We start from the raw sequence: 17,207 nt of genomic DNA on the forward strand, positions 1-17,207 counted from the left end.
ATACCACTTTGCAGTGCTTTTCAGCCCTCTCTAAGCAGTTTACAGAGTCAGCGTATTGTCCCCAGCAATCTGGGCCCTCATTTTACACTTGGAAAGAGGGAAGGCTGAGTCAACCTTGAGCCAGTGAGAATCAAACTGCTGGCAGTGGGCAGAATTAGCCTGCAGTATTGCATTCTAACCACTGTGTCACCATAAAGGTATAGAAAGGCCTTGGAAGGGAGCAAGTTTGGTGTAGAGGTTAAAGGCACCAGGATATAAGTGGGAAGATCATGAATTCTAGTCTTGCCTCATACAAGAAGATATGGCCCCAGTTCTACATGTCTGAAATTAGGAAATTAAGGAGCTGATGTCAGGCTCCAAAAAGCAAGAAAGACACACTTTTGAGCCATTTCCTTTATTGTTTCTCACCTATAGACAGAAATCTTGTCCAACTAGAGTAGGGGTGGCCCTTGGGCTGGATGTGTCATATGCAGACCATGCCCACCCCCGGCTTAGCAAAGGGGGAAAAAGTCACGATATGTCACGTTATGACAATGTGACACCATGAGTTTGACACTCCTGAACCAGAGCAACATTTTGCATCATTAAAGATATACTCTGAAAATTCTAGAGAGGCGCTATCTTGACCCTCTTCCTCCCAACCAAACTATTTAAACTTTGCTGTCTCTTGCTCCTCTGGAATGCAGCCCCTCTTTCCTGGGAATCCAGGTTACATTCCACTACACTCTAGATAGAAATTTAAAGATACAATACTTTCAAATACACCAGGTTTTTTTAAAAAAAGCTTACTGAGCTTCTTATATCATTAAATGATGTAATAACAACCAGAGGCAACTTATAAATAGTTTTAGTATTTCCATGCTTAGGACTTCTGCTTTATGATCTGCAGTTCTGATAATGTTCCAGTGGTATGAAAGAAGTGACTGTGGCACCACAGGGCTTGGCACTTTGATAGTATTGCTGATTAATTCTAGTTCATTAACTCTAATATTTGGATTCTTTCATAGTGTAATCCTGAAAGCAACATCATTAAGATACTGCGTACAATATTTTAAAAAACTGGAATACTTTGAATTAAATTGCCTGTAAGCTCTCCTGAAGAGAAGCAAATATACCTTGCTCGTGCTAATTAAATTACATTAATCACATTTGGTTAATTAAGCTTATTTAGCAAGGAGCTTCAGTGTGGTCCAGGGGATTTGCGGTGGAAAAACGTTTTGCTCATATACTCATGTCCACGCTACAACATTAATCGAAACTCCTATCTCTTGGCTCTCTTTAGTGGTTATAAGGATGAAGACTGAGGTAAATGTAAGATGGTTTAGTCATCAGGTTGTAGCATAAATTATAGATTTGTCTGTTCTATTTCTTGAGACTTTAGAACGATTTTCTACAGCGAGTTGAACACAAAGGACACATGTGATCTTAACTTGATCTAATTATTTTAGCATGCTTCTCCCATAAAGTTGTTGCTGAAGTGAGGGCAGAAACTTAAATAGGTATAAAATGCAGGAGTTAGATTACCCGCCCCCCACCAACTAGTAATAGCTGAATTTTGTGACATCAGTCTTGTGACAGTTATCATTAATCTGGCTGCCTGTTGATTTCTTGGGATGTAACCAGAGAGGGGATTATGTCCATTTGTTGAGCATTTTGAGGCCGAGAGAGAACATCCTTAAATATATCTGGTCCACCATGCTTGGTCCTCTTTTCCTGTGTTGCTGTCACTAGGGTTTTGTTTTTGTTTTTTTGTTAATAGGGAATTTTCATTTGTAGCAGCAAGTCACGCAACAGGACTGATGGCATTGTATAATATGATTATATGAAACCATTGGAAACAACGTTTGATTTAGCTCCTTTCACATGGTCTTCCAGTCTAATGGCAGCGTGACAGACTGAGTGAAGAACCATTCTGTAAATAGAGAGTTGTCTTGTAGAGATATGGCAGAAAGTGGATCAATAAGACTCTTTCCAATTTGCCTTGAAAAAAGCTTGTTTCCATGGAGAAAATAAAGGAACTTTTTTTTAAAAGTAAAATTGAAAAGCACAAGGATTTCTACTGCTGGCCAGTAGCTGATAACTTATTGGTTAGATCAGCAGAGGAATCAGATATTGGCCAAGAACAGTAAATTCTGATTGGCTGTTTTTTCCTGGTTAAAAAACAATATTGTTATAATCAGCAGGAAAAATATACGGCATGGATGCCTGGGGTTTACACACTCATTTTCCTAATTGTTGCTGTTAAAAGATTATGTAGGTTTTTACAATGCTTAAGAAACCTGAAAAAAAAGGTCATACAAAAGTGACAAAGGGATTAAAAAAAATAAGATTGTTAAGTACATTAGAGAAAGTGATTTTTTCCCCAAACTGCCTTCAATTTTCAGAGTTACTCCTTGTTTTCAGCCAAGAGAAATAATGAGGGTTTTAGGTATTTCCAATTATGATGACCTGGCTTTTTTCCCTTTGTTATAGCATGCATTATACTCCTTTTTCATCAAATTGCTTATTTTGCAAAGAAAACAAATAGCTTAGGTTCCAAAGAAAACAGAGTAGAATATCTCAAAAGTATATCTGACTTTTTTCAGTAAGCAATCACTGAATCATTGTTTATTGTTCAAAATTAGCAATCCATATTTAGTAACAAACAGATTTTGTCCTTACCTCTATGTTGCACAGACATTCTTCTAATTTGGACACTACTTCAGAAAACTCAGGTCTTCCCTACAAATGCAACAAGACAATAACAATATGAATGTTGTGACAATGCCTTTCATATTTTGCAAGCAGATATTTATAATTTTGAAGGCTATTTGCTTGGATCTCAAGGTAGCTTAGCTTGAAAAAGTTAAGAAAATATTCTTGTTATTGTATCTTCTCTATCCTGGAGGCATTTGCAAGTCCCTGGGAGATTGGGTGAGTGAAATTGCTTCCCTGAATTATATGAGAGTAAAGCAGAAGAGAGTAGAGCTTCCTACTTTATAATCCAATACCATTTTTGGTTGATTCTTTCTTTCCCATCAACTCTATAGTCTTATCCCACATTACTTAGAATAGACCATAATTTTCCATAGGAATTTTTTAGTGATTATGGAGGGATGTATCTTTCTGTGAATGTCACTAAATGATCTATCTTTCAGTTCAAACTACTGAAAAGAATTGTTTTACAGGATCCATGGTATTAGTGACCTGAAAGAAAATGAAAATGTAAAATACACATTCAAGCAAATGGCCATAACAGTGTAATTTTACACATGTATGGATGAGTCTCAGTTGTCTATAACACTTTGCGATAAAGGGTTTAGAAATAGGCCCTTGAAAATACCAATTTGCTTTGTAGAAGTGGCCGAAAAGAGGAAATTCTATGTACTGGTGATTATTAGAAAATTGAAGGAAAATAAATGGATAGGAACAGATATAATTTATGGTATAGCATTGTAGTGTACCATTCTTGTTCCTTCATTTCAAAAAGAGTATGGAAGACTTGGAAAAAGTGAATAAAGCAGCAATCAGAAATTGGATCATCTATAAGCATCTATTTTAGTGACAAATAACCTACTCTCTGATAAACAATTTGGCATGTAATCTGCAACTCATACACTGCAAAAACATCTGGACCTCTCAACTTAACCAGAGCAAAGCAATAGATGCAATTTACATTGACTTCTGTAAAGCCAATTCAGTTGTCAGTTGTGCATGACAAACTACTTCTGAAACTTAAATCTTATGGCATTTCTGGACCTCCACATAATTGGATAGCTGTGTTCCTGTCAAACAGGCAACAAGTGGTCAAAATAGGCAGTGCCCTATCAAATCCTGCACCTGTCAACAGTGGTGTTCCCCAAGGCAGCAGTCTAGGTCCAACACTTTTTTTGCTTTATATCAACAACCTTTGTGATCAATTTATAAGCAGCTGTGTCCTCTTTGCCGATGATTTTAAACTATTCAACACCACAGACAACTTTGCTACCCTTCAAAATGACCTTGACTATGTATCTGAATTGTCTAACAATTGGCAACTCCAAATCTCTGCTAACAAATGTTCAGTCCTGCACATTGGCAGTAGAAATAAGAACTTCAAATATTTGCTGGCTGGTAATGATCTAAAAGTTGACCCACACTCTGTCAAGGACCTAGGAGTACTAATTTCTAAAGATCTAAGTCCCAGAGCTCACTGTAACGTCATTGCAAAAAAGACTTTAAGAGTTGTAAATCTTATTTTATGAAGTTTTCTATCTGGTAACCCTGTACTCCAAATTAGGGCATATAAAACCTTTGCCAGACCTATACTTGATTATTGTTCACCTGCCTGGAACCCTCACTGTATTTTAGATATCATTACATTAGAGAGGATCCAGAGATATTTTACTAGAAGAGTTCCTCAAATCTTCTGCTCGAAATAAAATTCCCTATATCACCAGGCTTGAAATCCTAGGTCTAGAAAGCCTTGAACTACGTTGTCTATGTTTTGACCTATGCTTAGTTCATAAGATTATTTACCAAAATGTTCTACCTGTAAATGAATAATTTAATTTCAATCATAGTAATACAAGGACCATCAATATATTTAAACTCAATGTAATTTGTTCTAATCATAATTGTAGGAAATATGACTTTTGCAATAGAGTAGTAAATGTCTGGAACAATTTATCTGATCTTGTTGTTAGTCTCTCTAATCCCCATACCTTTTACCGTAAACTGTCTACAATGGATCTTTCATGTTTCTTAAGAGGTCCCTAAGGGGGCATGCATAAGTGCACCAGCATGCCTACCCTCCCTGTCCTACTGTTCCCAATTATATGTAATCATTCTATGTGTTTATGGCTATGTTTTGCCAATTTATATCCTGTTTTTTGTGTCAAAAATGTTTCATGTGTCCATGTCTGTGTCTACTCTGTTACTTGTTTTCTTGTATTTGTTGACAAATAAAATAAATAAATAAGGAAAGATTGAAGGGTTATGTTTGAAGATCCAATAATTATGTTTGAGATATGGATAGGAAAAAGGGTTAAAAATTACGCATTGTATTAAAAAAAAGCACGGAGAAATTGTGCTCCTGCTCTTATAATGCTAACATTGGGCATCGTCTAATGAAATGGATTGCTAGAAGATTCAGGGAAGACAAAATAAAACAATTCTATATATTTTAGCAATGGATTTCATAGACACACCACATGATGATGACTGTTGGCTTAATTGATTTTAAAACAAAACAGGCAAGTACCATTCGGCAAAATATATACAGAGGAAGCTTTCAATATGCGACATTGTAAAAGGTCCTGCAGTAGGGCTTTGCCTTCACCCTATACTGTAGTCTCAATTTTTGAGAAGCAGCTATATTTAAGGAAAAGAATTTGGAGTAAATAAATCCATGAGCTTATCAAACAGATTTTTTTCCTTACGTTTTTAACTATTTGCTCAGTTTCAATGATCTGTTTGAATCTGCGTATAATATTACTCCTTTATGAATAAACATATATTTTTCATTGTTTAAATTACTTTTCTGTCTAAAATTTGATAGCACCTTAATGAATGGTAAAAACCACCTAGAGTCGCTTAGACATGAGATAAACAGTACGTAAATTTAATAAATAAAAAGAATTTAAAATAAATAAAATACACTTTATTAAATGCTTTTTTCAGCTCCCAAAATTTTTTTCAGTGAAGGGGAAAAAAAAGAATAGCATACTTTAACTATAATATATTGCTTCTCTTCATGCCAAATAGGTGGATATCTAAGTGAAAGAATGTTTCACCTATTCATAGTTCAAAACTCACATAAATGGAAATCTGACAGGTTCATGTCTAGAATTTGACTCCATTTTCTATTGTCTCATCTGGTTGTCATTTAAGATATTCCAAATGGAAACATATAGTCATGTTTACCCTGCCAAACTGACTAACATCTATTTTTTTTTAAAAGGGACTTTTTTTAAAAAAATGTTGTGATTAATTTTCATTGTAGAGCTGCAGGGATATAATGATCAGAATAATAAAAATGTCAGTCCCACAATATATTCATTTATTCTTTCTGTTTCCCTTCTAGGTGCCCTGCTCATTCTACTTGCTATGCTGATTCACTTAATAGCGCCGTGCCCCTCTTCATGCCTGGTATGCTCTGAAGAAGTTACTCTGTGCCAAGGGTTAACATATATACTAGGTAACCAAGTCAGACACTTTAAAGAGAACTCATATTTATTCTGTACTGTAAGTTCACCCAGCCCGGCTGTAATTGTATTGACTGCTTCTTATGCCTGCTGCTGAGAGGTAAATTTTCAGAGCGCTAGCTTTTCACATTTTGACTGAAGAGTGATAGCATTGTTTCATTTCTCTTTGCCTTGGGGCCTTATCCAAACTATTCCAAGCCCTTCAGAGGTAATTGAAAACCTTTGTTACCGAGAACAGTCATTTCACTCAGCCAAACGCTTTAAGAAAAACAAAATAGATCATTTTAATAAGTTTTGTCCACATTTTGTGCAAAGTTCAAGCTGTCCGCTGGCTGAATGAGCTATCAATTGCCTTCTAACCCCGCCAAGGAATCTTTCAGCATTAGCAAGATTAAGTGATGTAGCACTGATACAGATTAGCATCATAAAGTGCATTATAATTCTGAAAGAATGTCTTTTCTCTTCTCCTCCCACCTCTTGATGCTAAATGATCTGTAGAAATGCTAACAAGATACAGTGACTGTGTTCATTACTATTGCTTGCCTAAGTCAACAATTCAATCAGACACCTGATTAACAAATTTAAAGTAGGGTTTGGTTTGTATACTGATTCTGGAGGGGGATTAGCAGGGGGGGGGGGAAATGTAGCTTAATAGTGGTTAAAGTAGCAGTTAATTAATAATGCCTTCTCATTATGTATTTATTTTTATAGTTTAGCTTTCCCCCTCTCTGTCCACAGAGCACTCAAGAAGGTCATAGTGTTCTCTTTTTGCCTATAATGATGTTAAATATGAACTTAGTAGTATCCAGAATTCTGAAATGCTCTATTTGGTCCCTCCTTTTCATTATAAAGTTGCCATTGAAAGTGCCTTTTCACAGTAAAACACTGATCTTCCCAACAAGCAATTCATGGCAAAGGGATAAAAAACAAACATTCCATTAGATTTGCTTCTGAGCATCCTGTTTTTTCGCTTTTATTTTGATCAGCTATTTTCCTCAGGGTTTGCGGTTACTATATTTGCTGGTCCATATTGTCTTAATTTTCTTATCCACAGGTCTATCTTAGCTGTGTGTTTTGGAGCTCCCTCTTCCTCCAGAAAGATTAGGTGCTTGACTCGAGATCTGAGTATTAAAATAGCACTGCAAAGTGATCTTAAAGAAAAACATTAAAAAAGGATAGCACTGCATCTTTGTATGTAAAAGTGCTTCTCAGTAAGTTTTTATGCAAGAAAAAAAAAGATAGATTATAAATTTAGCATTGGGCTGCAAAAAAACCGGATGACCGCTAGATTGCAGCAAGCAGATACAGAATGTTACAGTACTAACAATTTAACAACCACCTCATCAAATATGCCATAGAAAATCTAAGCAAGATCCTGGACATGGTAATGGTAGAATCCGCATATCATTAGCTCCTCCTCCTCCTCCTCCTCCTCCTATTTTGAGATTAGGCCTTCTCCTAAGAAGAGGAGAATTGATCATTGGCCATGCAAAGACTAGTCTTTGGGGAAAATGTCCTCTTTACAAATGGAAATGAAATGGTAAAGCTTTTAGGAGAAATAGGGAAAAAAGAAACATCAAATTAAGATCATAACTGAGGACTGGAGAAGTGCTGTTGACATTCTGTAGATTGGAATGATGAGGATGTTGTAACGAACCTCCAATGGCAAAAGTGCATTCATTGTAGAAAGGACAATGCAATCAAATACTGGGCATCTTTGAAATTTTTGTATATGGGATCTATCAGAATCAAATGTTGTCCAGGAAGGAATGTAGGTTGTCTGTTAGACTTAGATAATTAATTCAAGGTCTATATGGCATTCAGATCATGTTGACATCTGACAGCCAGAAACATGAAGGAACCAGGCATATTGATTATAAAAACATTCTGTGTTAATGGGCACAGATGAACAATCCTTATAAATGATTCAATAAGCCAAGGCAACATTGCTGGTCAGGTATAATTTACATTCTTTAGGTCCTCCAAGCAAACCGCATAGGTGTACAATTTGTACAAAATATATTCAATACATGTCCTTTAAGATGGAATCCATTAAAAGGGGCAATTTCACTAGGAAAGCACTAAGAAAAAAAAATATGCAGGTTTTCAAGCCAGTCTATGAATTGATCAGAGTAACTGAGGTTTTGCACAGAAAACCCCTTTTATTCAACTTTGTTTTATATCTAATATTTTATGACAAATCTCTAATATTAGGACCACAAAGAGGCAGAGACAGTCTGTAAAGATTTACCTGCTGTATAAGATCACATTTTCTACTTCAGTCATTCTATACCTTTGTAGAATTAGCAGGGCAGTAATCAATGGCCTAGGGGGACATTGGCATGTTAATTTCTTGAAATAGAAACAAATTTCCTTTAAGCATGTTGAGCGTTCAAGGAACACTTATATGAGACAAGGCCTTACCCATGGCCATCATTGTGCTTGCTTTAGTCTTAATGAAAAGCTAATTTGGCTGTGAAGATGGAAGGACCCAATGATTTTAAGCCCTAATCAAAATCAATACAAATTAAACTTGCACTTCCTAAGATGAATTCCCTGACTTTGAAAGTTGTATGTGAAAGAATTGATACCAATTTAATTAAATCACACTGTAATTGAAAGATGTGTGAAAGTCACTAGTTTCCAGGGAATAATGTAAAAAATTTCTTTACCTGCTCTTAACATTTGTGAGTTCTCATTCAAGATTGTGCTTGAAAGGCAATTCAAAGCAATGTTGAAAGTATTCTATATCATCCTGATTGGTCATGCCAAGAAGCATGCAAAATTGTTATTGCTTTTTTCCTCTAGGATTGCTTCATAAAATCAGAGATTGCTAGAAAACTTTCTGAGTGTGATAGGAATAACTTCTAGACAACACTTTATAGCTAAATAGTACAGCCAATTTGATAGTACAGCCAGTCTAATGGTTAAGGCACCTGGCTAGAAACTGGAAGACTATGAATTTGAGACCCACCAAAGGCAAACAAACCAGCTGAGTGACCTTGGGCCGATCACTCTCTGTCAGCCCTAAGAAGCAGGTAATGGCAAACCATTGCAAAAAACATTGAGAAGAAAACTATAAGGGACATGTCTAGGCTATTATGGGAGTCAATATAACGTGAATTGATACCCACTCCCAACAGTTATGCATATCTTTCATAACAGAACATGTATATGTATGCAAAAAGTGAACAGTATCATGTAGAACTGTGCTGAGCAAAATGTTAGGTATAGAAATATGGTTCAAGACTAAGAACAATTGCAAGATGGAGAATGCAAGATGGAGAATCATAGAGCACGGTTAGATCAGAATGAAAGGTCAGATAATAAGTAGACTAGATACAATAAAATATGAAACAGACACACCAAATAATATAAGAAAAGAAGACATGGCAAAAGGAAGAGGAATATACTGTAAAAGAAGTGATTCATTTCACTTAAAAAAAACCCACCACTATTACAAATAGATGTATACTCTTAAAATGTAAACAAACTCAACTCGCCCAGCCTGGCCAACTTACATTTTCTTTATCCCATCTTTAATAATACACACACAACATATTATCCCATCTGTGTCCCATACAGGACTTTAATATTCCATCTTTAACACAGGACTTTTGGCTTCTTGTTAGAATTGTTTATCTCACCGCCATGCAATCTCCTTGGAGGCCAGCCTGGTGAGGTTTGCCTCTGCGTGTCCTTTTACTACTTCCAAGTTTTCTTCCACAAGTTTTTGGATGGGTAGGTGTATCATACTTGGCTGCAAAAACAATTCAGACAACTACTAGATCAAGAGGGTGGTGAGCTACAGAGGGCCTGGGATGAAATGGATTATCTGGACCATTTTTAAATCAGGATTGAGGACTATAGTACTGAGACACTATTAGTCACATTGGTGGATCATTTTGGAGGGCTTATTTAAATGAACAACCAGCTGCTTTGTGTAGCTTGGTTTCTTATGTAGTTTGATTGCCTGTACAATGTTTTTGTCACAAATAACAGTTAATTAGTAATAACTAATAGCTGTTATTTAATTAGTCTTTTGTCTAAAGGCTTTGCTTTAAGCTTTGTGGCTGGACCGTGTATTATATTAGGTAACACTATTCATCTAGCAAATACTGTAATCAACTCTTGCAGCCTAATTCATCAACATGCTGGAATTCAAGGTCTTGCATCAGCAATCAATCAAATTATTTTCATTTTCAGTGGGCCATGTTTCCTGCTAATACTTCTATAGCATTAAAGAATTCTGTTTCTTTAAAGCCTGTAATACTTGGATTGTGGAAAAGAGGCTCACCTTATCTGTTCTAAGAAACAATTGACAGATATAAGAGAGGCTTAATTTTACTCCAAGTTTCCTTCATGCTCCTGTAGATTTCGGAGTCCAAACTTGGTTATATGATAAAGGGACATCACAAAAAACAATGCTGTTAACTCCACTGTAAAAACCACTGTTTGGCTTGCTAAAATGGTTACTCATTCAACAGTAGCACTCTAGTCATCCATCCATCATGCTTGCGCTTGTGTGATACGCAGGCTAAAACACGGCTAATCTATCCTCCAGAGGACATGATTGAAAGCAATACACATCCCAGCAAGGAACCATTCTCTAATGCATTAATGAGAAACCCAGGGGAAATCCTTCAAGGCATCAATAAGCGAACAGCATGCCTCGCCCTCCGTCAAGTTTATTACTTTTTACCTGAGACAAATAAAATCCATATTGTAAAGGGAAAACAGCACATGACCTCCCAGCACAGATAAACATTAGCAGCAGTAAATTGGTGGGGGACCTCAAATGCCATTGCGACACAGGCGAGGCGTCTTTCTGGGAATGCTTGAGAGCTTCATGTCAGGATCGAGTTGGGGTCATCGAACAGCATGTGGGACATTTGTATGGTGCCTGCTTGTCCTATGCTTGAATGAAAGCATTGATGGTTTCTCACATCCACAAGAAAAGGGGGACTTTTAAAAATATTACAGCTGTCACGTCACCCCCTCCGCCAAATGATTGTAATAAGCAATGCATGCCTGGTGGAACAGATGGTTTTCTGTTTTCTGAATAAATAGGTCATGTCAGAACACAGTGAAAGAAATTATGAATTCATGGGTAAAGAATGAATGTTGCATGAAGGTTTTGATGAACCTAAGGCAAGGTCCGGACAACTTGGAAGCCAAAACAGGACTGGAGATGGCTCAATCCTGAAAGAGAAGATTGGTCATGTTATTCAGAGGTTGAATGAAGACTTGTCATTGGCATAGCAGAGTGAGGCTGCACTGATTTAAGAAATTGGTCTGCTCTAGCCATCATGTTTGTCTGCCCTGGATGTATTATGATAATGTTGTGGGTTATTTTATTACAAGGTTTTCCCATGGGTATGGAAATATATCTCCTGCATGAAGGCAGTATTATCCTGGAAGACTTTGATAGCAATGCACATTTTGGGTCTGCCATTTATTTATTGGGAAAGTCTAGAACTGTGTAATCAACTCATGAAGGCAACAAAGGCCTCCTCAGCCAAATTCATTCCACAGCCAAACTGAAAGATCATAAGGCATTCTAGATATTATGTCCATAATACCTTTCTGTTTGTAATTGGTTGTATAAGCCAAAGATACAAGTAAGAATAAGACTCATCACTTGCCCCTTTCTATGAAATACTATGAGGTCAATTATAGCCCCACCTTAAGGGAAAATGGGGATCTCATAAAGGACATCCATCCAGAATATGTTCTCAAATGTTCTGCCAGTAATGTTAGACGCACAGTAAAATCATTAACAAGAAATAAGCCTGTGCAATACCCTGATTTTAGACATCTGTCTCCATAACTGGATAGTGGAAACATTATTTATGAAAAAAATTCCACTTTTCTAACATCTACACATCATAACTGTCATTCCTGATGTAAACATTTGGTATAAGACTGTAAAACTGAAAATAGATTCTAATTTGAACTAGTTCTATGCCAACATTCTTCAACACAGATGAAAATACTGCTTTTCCGCAAATAGTTGAAATTCAGATGGCAATTCCAAACACACTGAATATGTTGTTGTTGTTATTAGTTGCAAAGTTGTGTCCAACCCATCGTGACCCCATGGACAATGTTCCTTCAGGCCTTCCTGTCCCCTACCATCACCTGGAGTTCATTTAAGCTCACGTCTACTGCTTCGGTGACTCCATCCAGCCACCTCATTCTCTTGTCGTCCCTTTCTTTTTTGCCCTCAATCTTTCCCAGCATTAGGCTCTTCTCCAGTGAGTCCTTCCTTCTCATTAGGTGGCCAAAGTATTTCAGTTTCATCTTCAGGATCTGGCCTTCTAAAGAACAGTCAGGATTGATCTCCTCTAGGACTGACTTGTTTGTTCGCCTTGCAGTCCAAGGGACTCACAGGAGTCTTCTCCAGCACCAGAGTTCAAAGGCCTCAATTCTTTGGTGCTCAGCCTTTCTTATGGTCCAACACTGAATATGCAATGTTATTATATAGCAAGGCTCTTCCTTTGTGACCCAAACCCCTCTATAATGTCACCTCACTAGTAGCGTTCATTTCAGTAAAGTCCTTTCAAATGTTCACTGAAATGTATTATTACTTCTTGTTGATTTGGGTACATTAGAAATAACCTTTCATTCATCATCTGAACAGCTGCCGTAGTTGTCTCAATGTCAATTTTTCTACGCATGAGTTGAGGATTATAGCTATAAATTTCCTTTCATTTTCCCATTTTTAAAATAAGGTGAAAAGGGGTACACCTTTTTACTGGGTTTTATTGGTCTCCAGAAAGTGTTCAGATTACATAGCAAATACAAAGTTTGGACTTGATTTTACTAATCCTTTAGTTTGGGGTATATATATATATATATATGTTTTATGAGGTTTTCACGGGTGTTTGTATGTAGGTCTTTGGTTGTTCGGGTTTTCTCCCGTGTAAAATTAGAAGTGCCTTGGCGACGTTTCGACGAAGTCTCATTCGTCATCTTCAGGCTTCAGCTTCGTGCTTCTGGGAGCAATGTGTGATCGCAGCTGTTTCTTCCTTTTAACTGCTAGTGGGGGTTTGAACTGATTGGGTGGGAGCTTGGCTGTGCTCTGATTGGATGGGGTTTTTTTTGTGCTCTGATTGGATGGGGATGTGTCCTGTGTTGGTGGGGGCTTGGTTGTACTCAGTTTAGTCTGTGTTGCAGGGGGATTTGAGCTGGTGAGCTGCATAGCTGTTGTTTGGCTTTGTGGTGGTGCTACATCTTCATAGTGGGTGTCAGTCTGCTGCATGTATGGATTGGAGGGGTTTGAAATGGCTAATGTTGCAGCTGCGGTCTGGCTTCTGGTCCTTGGTCGTGCTTCATGATCAGTGTGGGTTTGGGTCTGCTTTCTGGGTGGATGTGCGGTGGTGACATCCTGTGTGGACCTCGTGAGTGTGGGTCTGGTGTCATTCCTCGTGTTAGGGACTCGTTTGTCAATAAGGGCGGGTTTCCAAATGGCTGGTAGACGGGAGGTATCATCTCGTTTGTTCATGCTGTGTGGGCGTTTTTCTATCTCAATGGCTTCTCTGATTATTCTGTTGTTAAAGTGTTCCGTTTTGGCAATAGTTCTGGTCTTTTTAAAGTCAATATCATGTCCTGTGACTTTAAAGTGTTGGACCAGGGAAGAAGTTGGTTCCTCTTTTTTGACTGAGTTCTTGTGTTCTTCAATGCGTGCACTTATTCTTCTGTTGGTTTGTCCGATGTATGTGGTGGGGCAGGCGGTGCATGGGATTTCATATACTCCTTGATTTAACTTGTAAGACATGACTAGTATTAAAGCAGAGTATGTGAATTACATACTCTGTAATTTTGTACATATATATAAATATAATTATGCTTTTATTCTTTTCTCATAGCTGCTCCTGTATCTACCCAAGCTTTGATTATTACTGATGGAAGTATCACTTCAGTAGAAGGGTTTAACCTCTCTTTCCTACTTAATGCAACTTTCCTAAGCCTCAGTACTAATGGGATTAAAGCATTTAATGATGATGCCTTCCTTGGACTTAGAACACTGAAGACTTTGCTGCTGGACCAGAACCAAATATCAAGCTTTTCTATCACATACAGCACATTTCATGAACTTCAGAAGCTTCAGGTGCTGGTGCTGAGCAACAACGTTTTAAGTACCATTTATGGCACCTGGTTTAAGAATACGAAGGCTCTTATTAGACTCCATTTAAATGGAAATCAGCTTACCAGCATCAATGCTGACAGCTTTGAGATGGCAAATCTTGGCAACCTCAGAATCCTGGATCTATCAAACAATTTCATTAACTCTATTGCAAAGAGAGCCTTCCATGGCCTGCCTCAACTGATGGAAATAGACCTTTCTAGAAACAGGCTAGCTCTTATCCCTGACACATTTTCTCCACTTGGTCAATTAAACCTTCTTAGCCTGGACCAGAATTGGTGGAACTGCACATGCAAACTTTATGATCTAGCTTCCTTTCTAAGGCAATATGTGAATTCATCAAAAATACTCAGAAATCCTGAAAACATGAACTGCACAGCTTCTGAAAACCCATCGGTAACAAATCTGCTTCAACTCACAAAGATCAACTGTAAGTCTGCATTGAAGCAACCATCCAGAATTTTTAAAAAAGGGAGAAAGAAATATGGGCGAGACATTGCATTGGTAGCACTCTTCTCCTTCGTAGGTAATGATTCTCTTAACAGGGTGTTGCTTGCTCAGTCCCTGGTTTGTTTTATGTTTATATTCAGGGATATTTCAGGGATTGAATTTTTTTAACAACTGATACTGTGGGTGTGGCTTAGTGGGCATGGCTTGATGGTCATGTGACTGGGAGGGAATGGCCAACTCGACATCACTCACGGCAAGGTGGGGCCAGCTGGTGGTGTGATTTGCCGGTGCTCCGAACTGCGCAAAATTGTAATAACTGGTTCACCCGAACCAGTCCGAACTGGCTGAATCCCACCTGTTTATACTGACATTCTTCACTGTTTATGAAGTAAAAAAAAAAATCACATAGCCAGACATAGACTCTGACAGTGATCAATCTTCCCTAACCTGATTTTCATTCAGATGTGTTGTGACCACAACTGGCAAAAGCCAAAGCAGCTTTTGCATAATCTTTTTGCATCTAGGGAATTTTGATGGGAGGACTTGCCCATTTAGAAAATGGCGGTTCAGGGTTGGGGAGAATAATTAATCTCATAACATGAATTTGCTAGAAAACTAGCTGTTACTTCTAAAGTTCCCTCTCGCATATAGTGCTCTAAACCAGTGGTCACCAACCGTGGACCACTGGTGGTCTGTGAGAAAATTTTGGTGGTCCGCAGAAAAATTATTTGCATTTTTTATATTGCACTAAATACTATTTATCTTTTTAAAAAATTCATATTAGTGGTCTACGGGATTTAAAATTAGGAATTTAGTGGTCCCTGAGGTCCGAAAGGTTGGTGACCCCTGCTCTAAACTATGTTTGCTTCTTTTTGTGGGCATGTAGAGATACTTATAAAAAAAGCACTCTGCTGCAACTGGCCATAATTGTATTGTCCAAAAAGACTTAGGAGGCCCATATTGGCCCACAGAGAGATAGATGACCCTGGAGTCTGCCATTTTGCAACATGCCAGCTTTTGCCTTTGACTGCCAAGCCAGCCTTGCCATTTTGACTTTTTTGAAATCTCCCCCTTCCCCGAAGCATTGCTGCTGAGGCAACAAGCTGTCTGCAGCCAGCATTGGTTTATTCTGTGTAGATTCTCTCCCATCCAATATTTCTGTTTTCCCATTGTAAGGTGTATTTGTATCCTACTAGTGCAGTTTAGTTTAAGATGTTTCCAAATGTCAACTGAAAAAGCTCCATACAAATTAATTATTGTCAAAGTGTTGTTGGGGGCCCAGTAAATATATGTGTGTGTGTGTGTGTGTGTGTGTGTGTTCACAACAAGTTATTTTAATGAAGTCAGCACAGTGGATTTGTTCTGCTGCTCTTCTGAATTACAATTTCTCATTTCATAAACTGAGCAGGGGCGTTCACAATCTGATCTTGTGTTACGCTGTTCACGTTATAGTTGTTCATGTAGTCTACTTGTCTGAACAAGATATTTGCAACTATTGGTTTCCAACATGCTACAGGAATCAACTGTCATATGTTATCAAACAGTGACCTCTCCTATGCCTTGTATAGGATATATTTCATTATTTTGGAATAGTGGATTAGTTGCTTCTTTGATATGACCCTCAGCACAGCTTAGCTGACAATACAATAATCTCCATCCTTAAAAAAAAACCCTGCTAAAAATATATCTATATTTTGGAATCGAAATGCTTGCCTGAAGCTATATCATTGCCTGAAGCTATACCATCTTAGGCTCTGATCTTATTTCACTTCACAAACTAAGAAATATTAAGCACACATCGCGTGTGGAAAAGAGACGGCTAAGATAAAAAAAAAGCTATGAGGATGCCGAAAGAATTGATAAATGATATTTTTCTCCCTTCTGGAGTCAAATAAAAGTGTTAGTTTAGTAGCTCTTTATTTGAAATAGCAAACCATCTAAGTACATAAAAAAGATGAGGTTCCATAGACACTTAAACTCATCCTGGGTTTTCCTCTTTTTTGCTTGTATTATTTACTTCACAATCTTACTTGTACATTATTGGAACCTATACATAAACTCAAATTAATTGGAATGCTTCAAAAAATGTATATAAAATTAGCAGGGTGGGAGACTGTTCCATCGCCATGTAGCTTTATGCTTTATAGATTTCATTTAATTCTTGACAAATATTCTATGCAAAATCATTGACATATATAGACTTAAAAATAAGAGGGGATTTAATTGGTTTCCTATGCAACTCTCCTCTTCTGCTACATTCAATAATCTCATATTACAGGATACTAGAATTAGTTACGTTGTTTTATTACATCTGTATTTCAATGTCTAATATGAACTCTTTTACTTCTCTTACTGTAATACCTTGATAAACTTTCTATTTGTTACAGGAGGTGCTGGCCTCACTTGCCTAGCTTTATCCTTCTTTAACAGGAAATTTCAGTCTG

At 37.5% G+C, this 17,207-nt stretch overlaps 1 protein-coding gene across 3 annotated transcripts in view; it reads right to left on the reverse strand.

Annotated features, from left to right (window-relative positions):
- TNNI3K (TNNI3 interacting kinase) overlaps positions 1-17,207 on the reverse strand; it is a 242,231-nt gene that overhangs the window by 33,183 nt on the left and 191,841 nt on the right. For all 3 annotated transcript variants that reach the window (XM_058176427.1, XM_058176428.1, XM_058176429.1), the window contains one exon: positions 2,662-2,721. In XM_058176427.1, the coding sequence (XP_058032410.1) occupies positions 2,662-2,721 (60 nt within the window). The remainder of the gene's footprint in view (positions 1-2,661; positions 2,722-17,207) is intronic.

Source organism: Ahaetulla prasina, chromosome 3 (genome assembly GCF_028640845.1).
Source record: "Ahaetulla prasina isolate Xishuangbanna chromosome 3, ASM2864084v1, whole genome shotgun sequence".
Taxonomy (NCBI): domain Eukaryota; kingdom Metazoa; phylum Chordata; class Lepidosauria; order Squamata; family Colubridae; genus Ahaetulla; species Ahaetulla prasina.